The sequence below is a fragment of the Onychomys torridus genome, chromosome 6, assembly GCF_903995425.1.
Source record: "Onychomys torridus chromosome 6, mOncTor1.1, whole genome shotgun sequence".
NCBI lineage: Eukaryota > Metazoa > Chordata > Mammalia > Rodentia > Cricetidae > Onychomys > Onychomys torridus.
In genome coordinates this window covers 102,434,982-102,452,785 of record NC_050448.1, presented here as the reverse complement: position 1 = coordinate 102,452,785, position 17,804 = coordinate 102,434,982, and the positions used below count along the sequence as shown (strand labels likewise).

Genomic DNA, 17,804 nt, shown 5'->3' with positions numbered 1-17,804 from the left:
TGAACTCAGAACTCCCCAATTGGCTAAACTGGCATGCTAGTGGGGTCCAGAGATCTGCCTGTCTCTGCCCACCCCTAGGACATACAGGTGAACCCCCTTTTACTTCACTGCTGGGGATCTGAACTCAGTTTCTCATGCTTAAACAGCTAGATTTTACCCATCAAGCCATTTGCCCATTCATGTGCTAGGCATTTTTTTTTTTTTTTTTTTTTTTTGAGACAGGGTTTCTCTGTGTAGTTTTTGGTGCCTGTCCTGGATCTCGCACTGTAGACCAGGCTGGCTTCGAACTCACTCTGCCTCCTAAGTGCTGGGATTAAAGGCATGCACCACTACCGCCCTGTAGAAGACATTTTTTATAAGCACAAAATAAAGATTATTGATGCAAGTCCTACTTGATATTTGGTGTCTCCAAAGTTTAGCCTGATTTCTGGATCTGGAAAAAGAGGTATATCTGAGAACTATTTAACACTGATTAATAAACATATGGATTGAAACCACTTGTACTCCTTCTAGTCCACAGAGTGTAGTATAAATATCTGAATACTGTCTTACCTTTGAATGAACCAAAATTATCCCAGTATTTTCCCTTTTCAACTCTCATCAAGATTATTACAAAAACCTTCCTTTCATTCTCAGTAACTCTAGTCAGAGTGTTTTCCATTTCTTCCTCTTTATTCTTGGCATCATAATCTCCTAAAATGCAGATATATTCATTCACTCATGCCAAATCCCTGTTTAAAAAACCTGAGTGTCTCTCAAGCCATTTAAAACAAAGTGCCGGATTCTTAATGAGGCAGACAGGGCTAAGCCCTGCCGAACCCAATCCCCTCACCATCTGGCACGAGTGATGGATGCATAAGACCCATTTGTCCTTTCTTTTCTCATCTCCATCTAAAAAGCTTTTTCTGCTTCTGCACTTCTGTGGTTCCTCTACTTTTTACACTGAGTCACTTCAGTGACATCCTGCCTGCAGAATTTCCTCACACAGTTGAGTTCCACGTCCTTCCTCTGTGTTCTTCTTATATAACATGTAGTAAAAAAAAAAAAAAAAAAGTAGAATAGTTAGATATGTCCCTTAATCTGTCTATAGTAGTTTAAGCTTGGTTATCTCAGCTTTGGACTGGGTGTTCTCATGGAAAGAAGTGTGGAGAGCAGAGGAAGCCTTGAGTGAAGGTGCTAAGGAGTGGATAAAGTTCTAGTGAATGTGTATTATTATCAAGGGCCAGTACAGTGACTCAGACCCATGGGAGTGGGTAAAGCCTTCCTTGGGCTGGGATGAGGTAGAAGGCACAGTCTTTCTCTGGTCTTTGTGTGGATGTTGACTATATACATAAATCCACTGAGGTTGTGGGTTGCTTATGTAGTTGGTGCTGCTCCATCAGAGCAAGCATGAACCAGCTGATTGCAGCTCTTCTGTAAGTGTGTCTGTGCGTCTGTCTGTTTTTCAGTCCCTCAGTCTGGTTTCCAGGACCAGCCTGTCTGTGCTGGACATGGCAAAGAGGCTTTGTGTTTGTTTCTGAGTCACTATCTGAGCACAATGTTAAGTAGTAAATAGCTACCAAACATATTTTTCTTTTTGGTAAATAAATATAAATGAATGGCAAATAATTGGTATTTGTTATAGTCAGAGGTATTATTCATAGTATTTAGATAAGCAAAGGCACAGAAGTGGACCCCACAATTATATCACTGCTGGGGATTTGAACTCAGGTCCTCAGGCTCACACAGCAAGCACTTTACCCATTGAGCCATCCACCCATCCCTTTGTGGCGAGGCATTTTTGTAGCATAAAGTAAAGCTTCTAGATGAGAGTCCTATTTGATGTTGAATTCTCCAAAGTTCAGCATGACTTCTTGGGTCTGAAAAAGAGTTATAACTAATCTGAGAACCCCGAACAATGATTAGTAAATAATATGGATTGAAACCATTTGTACTCCAGGGGTAAGAATCCATTATCTGGAACTACTGCATGCTACTCTCCTTGCTTGCACCTAGGATAAGGAATTTAATATTAGCAATGAGAAGTTATATATGCTTTCATAACTATTTCTGCTTAAACCCCTTCAGAGAACCATAGGAGCATGATATATTTAATAGCACTTTCATGTATGTATGAGGAGACCAGGAATACTGTGTTAAGCAATATTTGAATGAAGATGAACAGTTTCCTATACAGTTTACAATGGTGTCAGTATACTGCCTTGCTCTTTCCTAATTCCTCGAAGGAGTAGTCCTTATTCCCAAGTGGGGTGTTTCTTAACCATGGCAGTGTAGCACCATGACTCCAGTTCTCCATCTTATAACCATGGAAGCACCATGGCTCCAGTTTTCCATCTCATAACCATGGAAGCACCATGGCTCCAGTTCTCCCTCTTTAACATACATTATTGCAGATGCTGCAAAATCTGACCAAAGACTGTTCTGGTCTCCTACCCCAGGCCAAGACATTGATTCTTGTTGTTTTAACAAATTAACAGACACAAATAGCAAAATCAGTGGCTAATAACAACACGAAATTATTCTCCCCTAGTTTTGCAAATTAATAATCTGCCGTGTTGACAAGGCTGTTTTCTTTTGGAAGCTTTCAGTGACAATCCATTTCTTGGCTGGTTTCATCCTCTACAGGTGTATTGCCTGGATCACAGTCCCTCCCTTCATCATTACAGCCAGCAGATAGAGTTGACCCTCCTGTTCCATCTCTAGCCTCTGCCTTACAAGTCTCATATAGGTCCTCATAGTAATACTGAGCCAACTGGATCACTATCTCTGCTTCTCAAGACCTTTACTTAATCACATCTACAAAGTTCTTTTTGCCATATAAGATAGAATTTACCGACTCTAATGATTAGGATGATGTCATGCTTTCAGTGTTCCAGAAAGGCTCACATTTTGAATACTTGGTGCTCTGCTGGGACACTATTTTATAGAGTCTTTAGGAAGTACCTGTGTGAAAGAAATAGGTTGCTAGTGGCAGGTCTTTGAAGTTATCCCTGCCTATGGTTTCCAGAACAGCTTTCTCTCTCCTTCCTGGTGCAAAGACATGTCAGTGCCCAATACTTCATGCTCCCATTGTCTTGGATATGACTGTCTCTGTTTCCATGTCTTTCCCATCATGGTGTGCGGAAATTCCCCCCAAACCCTGAACCATAACAAACCCTTTCAAATTCCTTAAGTTATCTTGTCATATATTTGTTCAGCTATAATAAATAATATGGACAGATATGGATATATGTAAGGCCATTGTTGTGCTGGCCAAAGGTTGTCTGAGAGAACAACTGTAGTTGGGCTTTTCTTTGAGTTATCAGCTCACTAAAAAGTGACATAGAGACATATCAATTACAAAAGCTTGGCCTTAGCTTAGGCGTGTTTCTAACTAGCACTTGTAACTTAACCCATCATTTAAAATCTATGTTCTTCCATGTGCTTGTTACCTCATCTCCATTATGTCCATCCTAGTTATTCTATGTCTCACTGGTAACTCTGCTTTTCTTCTTCCCAGAGCTCTCTCTGTCCAGAAGTCCCACCTACACGTCTTCCTGCCTATCTAGTGGCCATTCAGCTCTTTATTAAACCAATCACAATGGTAGTAAAGGAATATTCCACAGCAGACATTAGAGGAGTTTGAGTAAGGGGACCATGGTTGGTAACACTAGGTAGAGCCTGGTGGTCAGGTCAACTGCACCAAGTCGGGATACCAAGGAGACATGAGACTCCTGGCTGTACTGAACCTTTTTATTTTCGGTCTGGTGTATAGTCCCTCCTAGCCTAATGTGTTAGAGATAGGAATCTGAAGCACTAAGAGTGCCCTGTATGTTATATACACTCAAGACAATGGTGGTCTCTTGAAATGGTCTGTGAACTGATAAACTATATATAATAAGAATTTATATGTCATAGAATTATATTGTGTTGAGTTAATATTTATCAGTCTTAGGTAGTTTGAACAGTTCAAATGGTTCAGCAAGAAAAAAGTCCCTCTACGGTTCAAGACCCAGGGTTGAGTCTCTTACTGGCAAAGGTCTAAGCATGGTATATCTTTTCCTGAGGAATTCATGACCTCTTCCTGTTTCTTTTTCTCTCAGTCTGCCTAGAGAATTCTGTCAGAGGCAAACCGTTAGCAGTGGCTGTGCTCTGTTCAAGTTCTTTTTCTCTTACTGCATCCCTACCTCTTCCTTGTCTCCAAAGATCCTTATTCCACACCCACTCGTTGTTTTGAACAGTCTTCCTTGGCTTTCCCTTCCTTCGAATCTCTAATTCCATCCTTCCGCCACCTCTTCAGTGTTCTTAAAATACACCAGATTTCACCTGCTTGATAAGCCTTTGAAAATACACTCTTCAGCTAGCAGGAGTTATTCACAAATCATAACACTATTGTTAATTTACTCTTCTTAGATGATTTCTATTTTAGATTCAAAATTACTTTCACCATTTGGCCTCTGTATTTTTCATTTCATAAACAAAAGTTTAATTTCTTTACTTATTGTACTTGAATAACATGTATTTATATTTTGCTGGTTAGTGGTCACTAATGTTTCCACTTTTACAATGCATGCAAAGGAGTTTCATTTCTTTTCTTCTTCTTTTTTTTTTGGTTTTTCGAGACAGGGTTTCTCTGTGTAGCTTTGCGCCTTTCCTGGAACTCACTTGGTAGCCCAGGCTGGCCTCAAACTCACAGAGATCTGCCTGGCTCTGCCTCCTGAGTGCTGGGATCAAAGGCATGCGCCACCACCACCTGGTGACAAAGTAGTTTAAAACCTATTTTTGCAACTTTTTGGGAGTGGTTAATGATCTCTAAGTGTTCATCTCACTTTTGCTCATTCTCATTATTATAGGGGGAGTATAAACATCTACATTTAATAATCTGACATAAGAATTACTCAATTGTTTTGAGAATTTATGAGTCAAGCTTTTTTAAAAAATGTGTTTTTTCTCCCTCAACAAAGTCAGTATATTCTTAAGCATACAGAAATAAAAAAGAAATGTGACAATTAAACTTAATTTTAAACTCAGTAGTGTAACATTTCTGTTGATTTTTCTATAAGTACATAATAATGAATGGTATTATAGTATGGTACTCCATGAGGGCACATGTGTTTGTCCTTTTTGCCACTGTATCCTAGGGATGGTTCAATTATTGGGGGCTGCACTTCTGTGAATAATTAAGCAAATGAATGATAAAATTTCAGAGTGGCTTTAAAAATAATGTATCCATTTCATTATCAGCAATGCAACTGTAGTCAGAATATAGACTTTCTCAACTTCTAGCATGATCTTTTATGAATAATAACTGGTAGCACCAATTATGCTAAGTAAGTATGTATATTCATGACAATGGTAGTCTGTTTAAATGGTTTGTGGATTGATAAATACAGAAGATATTACATAGATACATTTCATATTGTTTACTTCACTTATGAATTGATAAATACAGAAGATTACATAGGCATTATTTCATGGAGTGTGTGAATTCTCTCATTATTGGTGTAACTTTACAAATGATTGAGATTGCTTTTTTGTTGTCTGTCCTCAGAATGGCTTCACTCCTTTGTATATGGCTGCCCAAGAGAATCATATTGATGTTGTTAAATACTTGCTAGAAAATGGAGCTAATCAGAGCACTGCTACAGAGGTAAGTCTTGGTCTCTGGTTCTTTTATTTTAAGGTCCAATTGCAAAGGATCTCTACTTCTTTGTCTAAAGCATGCTGGGAATGTTCATATTACTATTATAATCCATTGTAATGGCCAGTGAGTGACTTGGGCTGGTCACCATGAGTTTATACCTTCATTTTAGATTCATGATCATGCATTCTGATTTCCATCATCATTAATGTTAAGTAAGTTGTTATGTCATATATGCTTTGATTATAACTAGAAAATAGAACTGCCCATTATGACGTGCTTCTTTGTTCTGCATTCAGTAACACAGACATAATTTTTGCACTTACAGTATAGATAAAAATTTTTTTTTATAACCTGAGGTCTTTTTGTTCCTTAAGACACTGAATTTGCCTGTGAGTAGAGTATGAATATCTCAAGGCAATGCTCAGATAACAAAGAGACCATTTCTCAAAGAAACGTCCCGACATAAGGGAACCCATCTGTTTTCCTTTTCCTTGAAGGCTGAATTGTTAATTATATGAAACCTTCACATTAGAATTCTCTCAGTCATCCAGGAGACTTAGAGTGTCTAATGTGGGTTTTCATTGAACTCAGTTCATGATGTTCTCAGCAGATTGGCAACTCCTTTGGTCTAGTTGATCATCACAGTATTGCAATGTGATTCTAAACATAGCCCTCAGTGATCACTGTGTCAGAAGAGAGCATGCTATCCAGTGACCTGCTGAACTCTATTATCTAACCAAATACAATGCTTTCAAAGGAAACAAAGTGGAGTGGGGTTGAAGCCTAGCCTAGTCATAAGTATGTCTTATATCTTATTAAAAAGATATCATTGAATAACTAAAGCCACTTTCTTATAATGATTGGAAATTTATAAACCTAATATACTGAACTTATCACCTATCCAATAATTACCAAGGTTCACAGGGACAAACCTTTGCACACTTCTTTTTAACTGTATCATTCTGTAACAGATAATGCTGTTGCAGGGGTGACTAACTGATGCTCCCATGCTCTATCATGAAATATCTTCTTTGCTTTCATTTCTATTTATGTGTGATACGGATAAGTAGCACTTCTGGGTTCATGGGCAGCAATAGTGTGTAAAAGTCGATCAGCAACCAATCACCATAGCCACTTAAAAAATCAGACAATCACACAATCCTTCCACATGGTGGTGACATGCATGCTCATGAAGAGATGCTTAGTTCTAAAATTTCTCATATATACAATTAATAAATATTGATGAAATCAAAACTGCTCAACTTAGCTTTTTTTTTTTTTTTCTGTTTCACAGAGTTCATTGAGGTATTTGAAAAAATTGTTAGACATTTTTAGCCTTCTTCCTTGAACTACAGATCAGAATGAATCCTGCATGTTTGGAATCCAGCTTTTAGTCTTCCAAAGGGAGTTGCCTGTCTGGCCAGCACCATTTTTATAGATCTCCTCTCCTTTCCTTCCTCCTGAATTCTGCCAAAATTTAAGATTACAATCGTTTTACTGGGGTTCCATTCTGCAGGCTGTGTCTCTAAGGATATAGAATGAAAACAAAGTCCATATGCCATTAATACAGACTGCTACAGAGTGCGAGGGGAAATACATCCAAATATGCACACAATGATGGGAGTGTCCCTTTATTCACAAAGTACCCTGTTCCTGACATACCTATATACTGCAGCTGCTTGCTCTTCTCTACCTTAAGATGCTACACTCTGCTCCTCCACTCTGTGAAGTAGTATGCTGTATTTAAAATTCAAGCATATTCAAAAAAATAATAAACAATAAGCATAGTCATGCTGCATACATGGTTCATGCTGCATATATAGTATGATATGCTTGAGACAATATTTTCCCTCAAAAAACCCACAGTCATCACTTAAAGAATTAATATTGAAAACAAATTGAGTAGTTAGATTTGGGTGAGTTACTCCTAATCCTGGAATGACATTTTCAGCTGTACAACCTACCGCCCTCGTTCCTGCTGTATAAATAGGATGTCTAAGATTTGCTTGAAAACTTCAGGGAATTAAGGAGGGATACACTTGCTGTCTTTCCAGGACCTAAATACTGGCTTCTGATGATGAAAAGATGACTTTCCAAATTTTGTAGCAATGCTTTCTATCTTATCCTGGAGACCTTTCTAAGTTTGCATTGTCTGCACTGTTTGTTGATCTCTCTCTCTCTCTCTCTCTCTCTCTCTCTCTCTCTCTCTCTCTCTCTCTCTCAGTTGACAATTGAGAAGTTGGATTTTAAATGTTATCTAGTATGTACAACTTTATACTGAAATGATCTATCTTAGCAATCTAAAATGCAAGTAGTCGCAAAATTAATGACTAGTCTAATTTACCAAACAGCTTCAGGTCACATTAAAGCTCCAACATCCTAACATAAATGATATCAATTACTCTATCCACAGCTATTATCACCTTCCAGGAGACAATGCAGAGACACCCATCCATCTTGCATTGTTGATGGACACTCATTTTCCTCTAGAGATCGTTGTATTTTTCACTTCCAGCTAGATTTGGGTTCCATTCTTCTTCCTTTACATTAGAAGGCATAGCTAAGTGTTTGTTCTAATTTTTATTTTCCTTTTCCAAACACACATTTGGCCCACTCCTGTAAAGTGGCCACATCCCATCATCAGCAGGCTTTGTCAAGGTACAGAATGGAACTCGAGAGAGCAATCTGATGAAGCCGTTGCACCGTGGGGCAAGTGCAGAATCCACTCTGCTTCTGCTCCTCGCAGTGATTTTTCTGTCCTGGTTGCCAGTCTCACTCATTCATGTCAATTATATCCTAGGATGGCTTTACTCCTCTCGCTGTGGCACTTCAGCAGGGACACAACCAGGCGGTGGCCATCCTCTTGGAGAATGACACCAAAGGGAAGGTGAGGCTGCCGGCTCTGCACATTGCGGCTCGGAAAGATGACACCAAGTCTGCAGCCCTCCTGCTTCAGAACGATCACAACGCTGATGTACAATCCAAGGTAAGAGCTGATGCATCTGTGGAGAGGTCCCCTCTGACAGCCAGCATCCTCCTGGGTGATGAAAAGGACCAGACTCTCTGCTGATAATGCAGCACTCTGGTCAGGAAAACATATACATTATTTCCATGGGTATTTCAGATGGAAGGGGACTAGCTGTTGGCAGACAGTAACAAAAATTAAGGCTAAATGATTTTTTTTTTTAGAAGACCAGTTTCCATCTTTGAGAAATTTAGTTAGACGTTCTGTTTACACCATTAATTATAGAGAGAGTCAGAAGAAATGACTATTGTGTAATGGCTTTTCTTACTCTGTCTTGTTGGAAAAGGATGCTCAGTTGCAGAGAGCAGATCTACTGTTTCTTTAATTTTGCATTGTGTAACATCTTCCCTCTTTTTCCCACAAAACACTGCTTCAGATGATGGTGAATAGGACAACTGAGGTACAGTATTGTCATTATACCAACATTTGCCTTGTTTTGATTTATTTTTAGTTTTTATCCAGATAGAATAAATGCTCACTAATTCATACTAATGATCAAAGTTCTATTAGTGGGAAACTGGTTAGGGGAAAATCCTGAATTAAGAAAGATTGATAATTCAAATGTATTTGATGCAACATTTATTTGATACAACATAATTATTAAACCAACTATTTAAATAGTCTGTGAGTCTGGCATGAAATAAAACACTACCATTGCTTGTATTTTTGTGAGTGAGCCTTATTCTGAAACTTTTGCAAAGAGATACAGATTTTTCCTCTTAATGAGAATGTACAGATTAGAATTTAGGGAAATAAAAGTTCAGGAGGATTCTCTGTAATTTAATAGCAGAAGCCCCTTTTCTGCATTTTTTTCCTTTACCACATTGTTTATAATCAATAATGGCTCTGTGCATCATGAGCAAAGCAATTGCTTTTTTCCTGTAAGTCGTAAAATACTTGCCATTAAATAGTTTTCCACATATAAAAATAGGTCATTATAAATAAGAACGTTAAGTTCAGAAGCCTATAGTATCTGTTATCTCTCCTTTGTCACAACGTAAACATTATTGAAAGTATGCTATAAAAATTAATCTGCACTCAAAAGCAAGTGACTGTTTATGAAGGCTGACTTTTGTTTTGGTAGGGTGAGTCTCTAAAATATTTCTTCTTTATCACTGAGCTGGGAACTTGTTGAAGTTGTAGATCTTTGGGCATTCGTAGAAAATGTCATCTTTTTCAACTATTAACACATTCATCTAATGCAATGCAATTTACTTGACTTATTTGTACTGCTTTTATTGTTTATTCCTTTTTCTGTGCATAATACTGAGGGTGAGGGAACTTCAGTTCAACTCCTTAGTAAAATTTTTCAGAACTGAAATTATGAAAATTGATCTTAATTACTAATTTTAATAACTTTAATTTCTTAGGTACTCCTTGGGGATAACTTTTATACATTATGGGGGTGTAAACCAGCAGCGAGTTGTGCAACATAATAGCCTGAAACATTATGATCATTAAGGCCAATTAGAAAGCATTAATTAATTATTATAAATGATAAAAATGTTATTAGACTTGAATAATTGGGAAATCATTTTCCAGCAATTAATATAATTTTTTGAAATTAAATTGTGACTTGAGTAATTGTATAACAAAAATTTTCCTGGGGAGAGACAGTACACATGTCTATTCACTCCAGACAAGGAGCCCATAACAAACCAAAATACAGACAACACAAAAGTCCAGCATGGTGAACCAATGAGTCTTACTAGGGTTACTTACAAGAATATGGATGAGGGGTCACTTACAGGAGGAGAAATGATTCAAAGACAGCTGCATCACCAGAGCCCACCCCAACATGGGTGACAGCTCACAAAACCTGAGAAACTGGAGTGCACTGAACAGTCTGCAGGCAGATCATTAGATTGGAAAGCATCCTTTCCAAGTGACTCTGGTCTACAATTCCTCCAGTCAGCCCATCTGGGTTTTGCTTCTTCCAGGTAGCTGGTGTGGTCTGAGAGAACTCTCAGCTTTTATTGCTAACTCTGTCAGGGAGGGGCCTAGTGGATCTAGTCAGATTCAGGGACTTCCTGAAGCTCTTGAGTTGTTTACCTTCCTGCTCTTAAGGAATTCCTGTGCAGGCAGAAATGTTGCAATTTCTGAGAAAACTGTTACAATAATAATAGGCATATATTTGGACTGTGTCTGGGTGGCAAGAGGTAAAGATGAAAATAGAAAAATTTTTAACATTTTATAAAATAATTATGGGTTGTATAATTCATGCTTTACTTTTGGTGTGAATGTATCACCTACAGGCAGAGTAAAATAATCTTGATCACATTTGTTGAAATTGAACTCACAGTTACTGTTTTTATTTTCATATCTTGCTTCACTACAGTTAAAATTATTTGCAATTAATGTTGCTTAATATATCAACAGCCTTCAGTTACTTAAGCCATCTAAATGTTTATCTTAGTATTTTGAAAACAATATCACCAAATTCTATACATAAAGACAATAAAATTGATTGTGGCTTGTAGAATATTTCTTAAAGCAATAGATTCCATATTAAAATCCATTTCCAAGTAAAAGAGAATAGGAAATAACTTGCAAACAGTGGGGTATTAGCCAACAAATGCCGTTTGTTTCCCCATATTTTTATTGAGATTTGAAAACTATAGAGTAAGTAATATTACCAGCTCTTTGAGCACTTCAATAAGAAAAGAGCTCATATGCATCTATTGTGAAGAACAGCAAAAATATCTAACTACAGCTAAATCAGAAAAAGAAATGATTTCTTCATTTGATTCTCAGACTTTGTTTTTGAAGCATTTGGGAAATAAAATATTTCTCTGATACCCATATCCATTCATTAATGTGATTATTTTACTTACATTTTATTTTAGTGATAAAATTATATTTAATTCATATTTGAAATTAGATTAAATTTAACCATTTTTTTATTTTATATTCATATTGATAACAAGCATTTTTTAATTGAAAATACATTCTTCTCTCATACAATACATCCTGACTACAATTTCCCCTCCCTCCACTCCTTGCTATTTTTCCTCTCCTCTTCTCTCTCCTGTTCCCCCTTCCCCAATTTTCCTTCAGAAAAGAGCAGGCTTCCAAGAGACAGCAACCAAACACGAAAAATCAACACACAATAAGACAAGGCAAAAGTCCTCACCTTGAGGCTGGACAAGCCAACTCAATAGGAGAAAACGTTGTTTAATAATGTTTTTAAAATTCTTTTTCACTATAAATCACAGTCTAAGCAGTTGTGAAAGGGATAGAAAACCAGTGTGGATGCTGTAGAATGAACTAGACATTTTTCCTGAGAAATTTTCAGTCCTGAAGATAAAATGCCAACCAGTGCTCTTTTACAATTATGATCAAGGGGTGGGGAAGAAGGCTCAGTGGGTAAACTCATTTGCTGTGCAAACATAAGGACCCCCAGTTCCAGTTTCCAGAATCTATGTAAAAAATCCGGGTGTGGCCATGTGCAAGCCTCAACCCTTCTGCTAAGAGGGTGGAAACAGAGGATTGCTCATGCTTACTGGTTGCCAGCTAACTCCAGGTTTTGTGAGAGACCGTGTCCTAAGAGAATAAGCTGGAGGGTTCTGGAACAGTGGACCTAGTACACCTCCAGCACACACAACTATACACACCCCCCACACATGAGAATAGAAAACAAAAATCAAAACAAAAACACTCTTTTTTTTTTTAAATCTTTGATGAAAACAGCTATTGGTTACTTGTTAATCCTGTATTTGAAACTGTATTTGGTTTCATCATATTCTGTTTTTCTCTAATAAGCTAAACAAACTTAAGAAACAGTTTTGTATAGCTAACTAGCCTCATAAATTAAAAATAAATTTTCCAGCAAGTATAGGGTATTTATTTCTCTCTTATAACACTAAGCTATAGAGTTGCATTAAAACATTTGTTACATGAATTGCATCGCTCATATACTTGGCAGGGGGTTACCCTGTAAGTTTTCTGGTTAGTCAGTGGTTGCTTTCCTCAGTGTAAGGTACATCCCCTACCCTCTCTTTCTCTCTTTCTCTAGAGTGGCTTCACCCCTTTGCACATAGCTGCTCACTATGGAAACGTCAATGTGGCGACTCTTCTTCTAAACCGAGGAGCCGCGGTGGACTTCACGGCCAGGGTATGTGGTAAAATAAATGTATTTTAAGAAAGTAAATATGAACATTAATGGCTTCCATTAAAATCTTATATTTAACCACCTTCTGCCATCCTAAAGATTCTGAAGTTTTCATGGTCTTAATCACAAGATGACATCATAACCCAATAAATAAAGCAAGACTCTGGGAGCCAGGGAGATGGAGCTTATTGTTTTTCCAGAGGGCAAGAGTTGGACTCCTACCCTTGTTGAGTTGCTCACCACCTTCAATGCCAGCTCCAGGGAACCCAGTGCTCTCTTTTGGCCTCTGAGGGCAGAACACTCAAACATACAAAAAATGAAAATAAATGAGGACTGTGTCAGTAATCAAGGAGGCTAATTTTGACATGGCATTTAACTGTTAGATTATAAAACAATGCAAAAAAATCATGAATGATCAACTTCCAATCCATAGATGACAGTGTTAAAATAGTAAGCACAAACTCTGTAGGGAGTGTTTCTTAACAAGTGGGCACACAAGTGGGTGAGACCTTTTTTTTTTCTCTGTTGGTTTAATGAATTGAAATTTTACTCTGAGGTCTTCCTAAAATACACAGGAAGATAGCACATGGAATTATGCATGTAATGGTCTGCTTCTGTTAGAAAAATTCATTTGCATGATAGTATAAAATTCACATAGGGAATGTTATTTAACATGGTTCAGTTGATGCAGTATTTGAATACTTGGGAAATTACGACCCACACCAAATTCGGACATATATCCATGCCATAATAATGAAACCTGATATCTCATAAGACAAAGTTAAGTTTTATGTGTACTGTTATAATCCTTAGAAGTCTTCTGTATAAGCCATGTGTGGTGGCAGATATCTGTAATCCTAGGAATCTGGAGGCCCAGGCAGGAGGGTTTCCAGTTTAAGGCTAGCCTACATTGTATAGCAAGTTCTGGGCTAGCCTGGGCTATGTGGTGAAATCCTCTTTGGGGAAAAAAATCCTTTGTTCTGAAACTGTTATACTACTTTCCAGTTGTTTTTTTTTTCTTCTGCGAATTATTCTGAAGGAGTTTTTAAAGAATAATCATCACTGATATTAATACGTGCATTTTCCCATTTTTAAACGCATAAAACTTTGAGATCTCAAACTCTATAGTACATGAGTATTAGACTGACATTTTACTGGGCTTTATATTAGAATTTGAGGCTTCTACCACACCAATGTCCTCCTTCTGTCTCTTGAGTTGTTTTACATTCCACGTGTATATTGTAGTTCTTGACTAACAGGCATTTTTGTTCCATTTTTCATTTTCTAACAGTTAGCATCCCATGGTTTATGGGCTTCTTTGTTCCTTATGTCGAAACCATTGAACCATAGATACCATGGGTCATAACCCCTTGCTAGTCTTTATTAGGAAGTCTTGCCCTCACACCCTGCTATATCCAACCTGCTCTGTTTGACTTTCCACACTCTAGAATGGAATTACTCCCCTGCATGTGGCTTCCAAAAGGGGAAATACCAACATGGTGAAGCTCCTACTGGATAGAGGTGGCCAGATTGATGCCAAAACTAGGGTGAGTATCTTTGCACATTGAATTTCCTGCCATTCTTAAGCCCTGGGGCCTCTCATCCCATACCTTGTAACACTAGTCAGCAAATATGAGCAATATGTTTTCAAGGAGATTGCTCTTGGGTTTGATTTCAGTCTTATACAACATTTAAAGATTTCAACTAATAAAGTGAAATTAATGTTTGCTCATAAATGCCTACAGCAACAGACTACTAGCCCCTCAGTGTGGTCGTTTTTCTTGCTCAGTTTCTGGGAACCAAGATGAAAGACTAGACATCAACAGCTCTCCTTTGGGTGGTGATCAAGAAGGCAAATTGATTGGCACATTTAAGCTGCAAAACCATGACTTTTGCATAAAAGGCTTTTATGCATGTTGACAGTTCTTGTGCTTCTAACTGTTGAACCTGTTAGTCATTTTCTTAAGAAGTTGTACTATATTCACTGTCATGCTGACAGAAAGAGCAGATAGTTGGCAAGATAGACCTTCATCTCAGTAGAAGTGGAGTCCTTCATTCTCTCCAAACTTTGGAAGTAACATCCTAACATCTTCATGCACACAGAGTGAATAAACTAATACGTTAAAAACTGATTCTGAAGGCAAGCTGCCAGATTTCAAATCCTATTTGTGCCATTCATTAAGGCAGTGTTGGCATTTTTCCGACCTCAGAATTTTGCTAATAGTGGCCCCTAACTTTATACGGTTGTATGAGGCTTAACTCATAGCTGTATTATTTTCCTTTATTAAATGGAGATATAATTCATTTAGTATAGTCTTTGCCTACTTTGCATGAAGCTCTGGGTTAGATAACCAGCACCACATAAACTGAGTGCAGTAGTACACATCTGTAGCACACTTATAATATCAACATTCATAAGGTATAGACAGGCAGATCAGAGGCTTAATTTTATCCTTGGCTAGCCTGAGCTGCATGAAATTGTCTCTCCCCCCAAAAAAAGGAAGAAAGAAAAGAAAAAGAAAGGAAGGAAAAGGAGTAAATTAATTACTTAGCTACTCATATTTTTATAATAGTGTGGATTTTATATGCATTTTTCTTAAATATGTATGTGCAGTATTTTAATATCGGCTTTCTGGAGTAGATTTGGCTACAAAAATGTTAAGTATTTATTCATTCATCTATCTATCTATCTATCTATCTATCTATCTATCTATCTATTTATTTATTTGAGACAGGGTTTCCCTGTGTAGCTTTGTGCCTTTCCTGGAACTCTCTCTATAGACCAGGCTGGCTTCCAACTCACAGAGATCCACCTGCTTCTGCCTCCCGAGTGCTGGGATTAGAGGTGTGCACCACCACCACCCGGCCAAGTATTTTCGAAACACAAAATTGAGCCAGGCTTAGTGATGTATACCTATAATCCTAGTATGATGATGTACACATGTAAGCCCAGTACTCAGACAGAAGAGAGCAAGAGGTTTATAATTCGGAGGTCAGCCTGGGCTACCAAGTGAGACTGAGGCCAGCCTGGCCTATGTAGAGAGACCCTGTCTCAACAACAAATGGAGGAAGCACACCCCCCCCCAAAAAAAAAAACCTATTTGACAACAGCTCTACAATCTTCTCTATATGAGAGGAAAACTGCACCCCTGAAATTTAAAACTATGGTCTTGTAAACAGGAGCTGTGTATCAGCAGCCTCAGTTGTCATGCCAACACAGATGGGGGGAATATGGAAGGGTCCTACGTGGAGATGAGAACCCACATGCAATCAGTTGCTGCTGAAAGAGGGGCAGACAACCAGTCTTCCCCGGAGACAAGCCCCTGATACTATCCAATCCCAAGAAGTAAGCCTTCAACACAGGTGCAAACGAGCTACTCCAAATGCATTCAGCAGTTCGTGTGTGTGTGTGTGTGTGTGTGTGTGTGTGTGTGTGTGTGTGTGTGTGTGTAACAACAGTGAAGAATAGGTCATGAGTTTGTGGGAGCAGTCACAGAAGGGGTTGAAGTAGGGAAAGGGATGGATGGAGGTATAGCAGGCATCTAAGAAATTCTCAAAAAAGCTTTAAGTTAAAAACTGTTTTAAAACCTCTTTAAAAAAAAAAACCCAGGGGGCTGGAGAGATGGCTCAGAGGTTAAGCTGCTCTTCCCGAGGTCCTGAGTTTAGCTCCCAGCAACCACATGGTGGCTCACAACCATCTGTAATGAGATTTGGTGCCCTCTTCTGGTGTGCAGGCAGAACACTGTATACATAATGAATAAATAAATCTTAAAAAAAAAACAAAACAAAACCAAAAAAAACACTAGAAAACCCCACTCACCTATACAAGCAAGCAAGCAAAAAATAAAATAAAATAAAATCAAAATCCCTGGTAGATTAACAATGTCTATTGAAGAGGGAAAATAGACTATGCATTTTCTCTATACATTTGTATATTCTAGGACTTCATATTCTCACAGTCTAAAACAGCAAGGGTCAAATCCAGCCCACACATCCATCTTGAAGCTAGAAATTGTTTAGCTTTTAGACTCTGTACTAGTCCTCGACCAGAAGTTCTATTTTTTTTTTCATTAACTCCCAAAGTGGTGCTTAAAAAGTCCCCAAAAACCTCATTTCTCTTCAAACATTTGTTCCAGGGTAGCAGTATCATGCCACGTAGGAGACTGGGAGTTGTTTGTCTTTCCAGAGTGTGGTACCCCGTCCTCGCATAGGAGCTTTGCCTAGTTTCAGCCTTTGCCCTGTAACCATGGCCTTTCCTCTGCTGTGCTATGGATCGGCCACAGGGCAGTCTGAGGATCTGAGGATGCTCAGGCTTTGCCTGCTTCCTGCTCCCTGAATTACTGTTATTATCCTCCCCCTAGCTCACCCCGCTTTTAAACCTTAGTGCAGTAATTTTGAAAAATCTTGGCCAGTGTCTTGCAGATATTCACTGCTTTTGTTAATGCTGTTCTGGAGCAGGTACTCATTAGCAAGCAATTGATTTTGTTTTCATTTGCCATTATAGTACTTCTTGAGTTCTTCAAAGATGTTCTTGTCTCCAGGGTTCACATGCATTGCATATACAAATAAAAAGCCCCGCACTGAGAGCACTGTTTTCAAAAATCGAAGTACTCAGAAATAAAAGAGATATGGACTCCTGTGCTTGTCTTACCTTTAACTAGTTGTTTTTAGGAAGGTTGTCAAACGGAAGCAGTGGGGAGGGAATTTGGGGCCACATTTTGTACTCTGTAGCTTTTGGACAGAGAAGTAAATTGAATTTTAATCAAGGATTAAGATGCAAAGAGTAGATTTTCTAGTTTTGTATGGAGTGTAGACATCCTGCTCCTTCTTCCCCTCAGCAGTTAGCTAAGTTCCTGCATGTGCTGTGAATTCAGGGGACTCAACACTGAAGGAGCCAGATCAGCTCTTCATTTTCCCAAAGCACGTCACAGGTTATGTCATGGCTCAGTAAAAGAGTGCTTACCCAGTGTATCTGAGTCCACACTTGATGCTCAGTACTGTGGAGAGACAAAAGAGAGAGCTGGTGTGGGAAAGAGTCAGGGACA

At 38.3% G+C, this 17,804-nt stretch overlaps 1 protein-coding gene across 50 annotated transcripts in view; it reads left to right on the top strand.

Moving 5' to 3' along the window:
* The window catches only part of Ank2 (ankyrin 2), a 582,948-nt gene that overhangs the window by 446,117 nt on the left and 119,027 nt on the right, over positions 1-17,804 (top strand). For 45 of the 50 annotated variants that reach the window (XM_036190330.1, XM_036190288.1, XM_036190294.1 and 42 more), the window contains 5 exons: positions 5,531-5,629; positions 8,424-8,609; positions 9,025-9,048; positions 12,664-12,762; positions 14,208-14,306. In XM_036190330.1, the coding sequence (XP_036046223.1) occupies positions 5,531-5,629; positions 8,424-8,609; positions 9,025-9,048; positions 12,664-12,762; positions 14,208-14,306 (507 nt within the window). The remainder of the gene's footprint in view (positions 1-5,530; positions 5,630-8,423; positions 8,610-9,024; positions 9,049-12,663; positions 12,763-14,207; positions 14,307-17,804) is intronic. The other 5 variants (XM_036190286.1, XM_036190283.1, XM_036190303.1 and 2 more) reach the window with 1 other exon arrangement.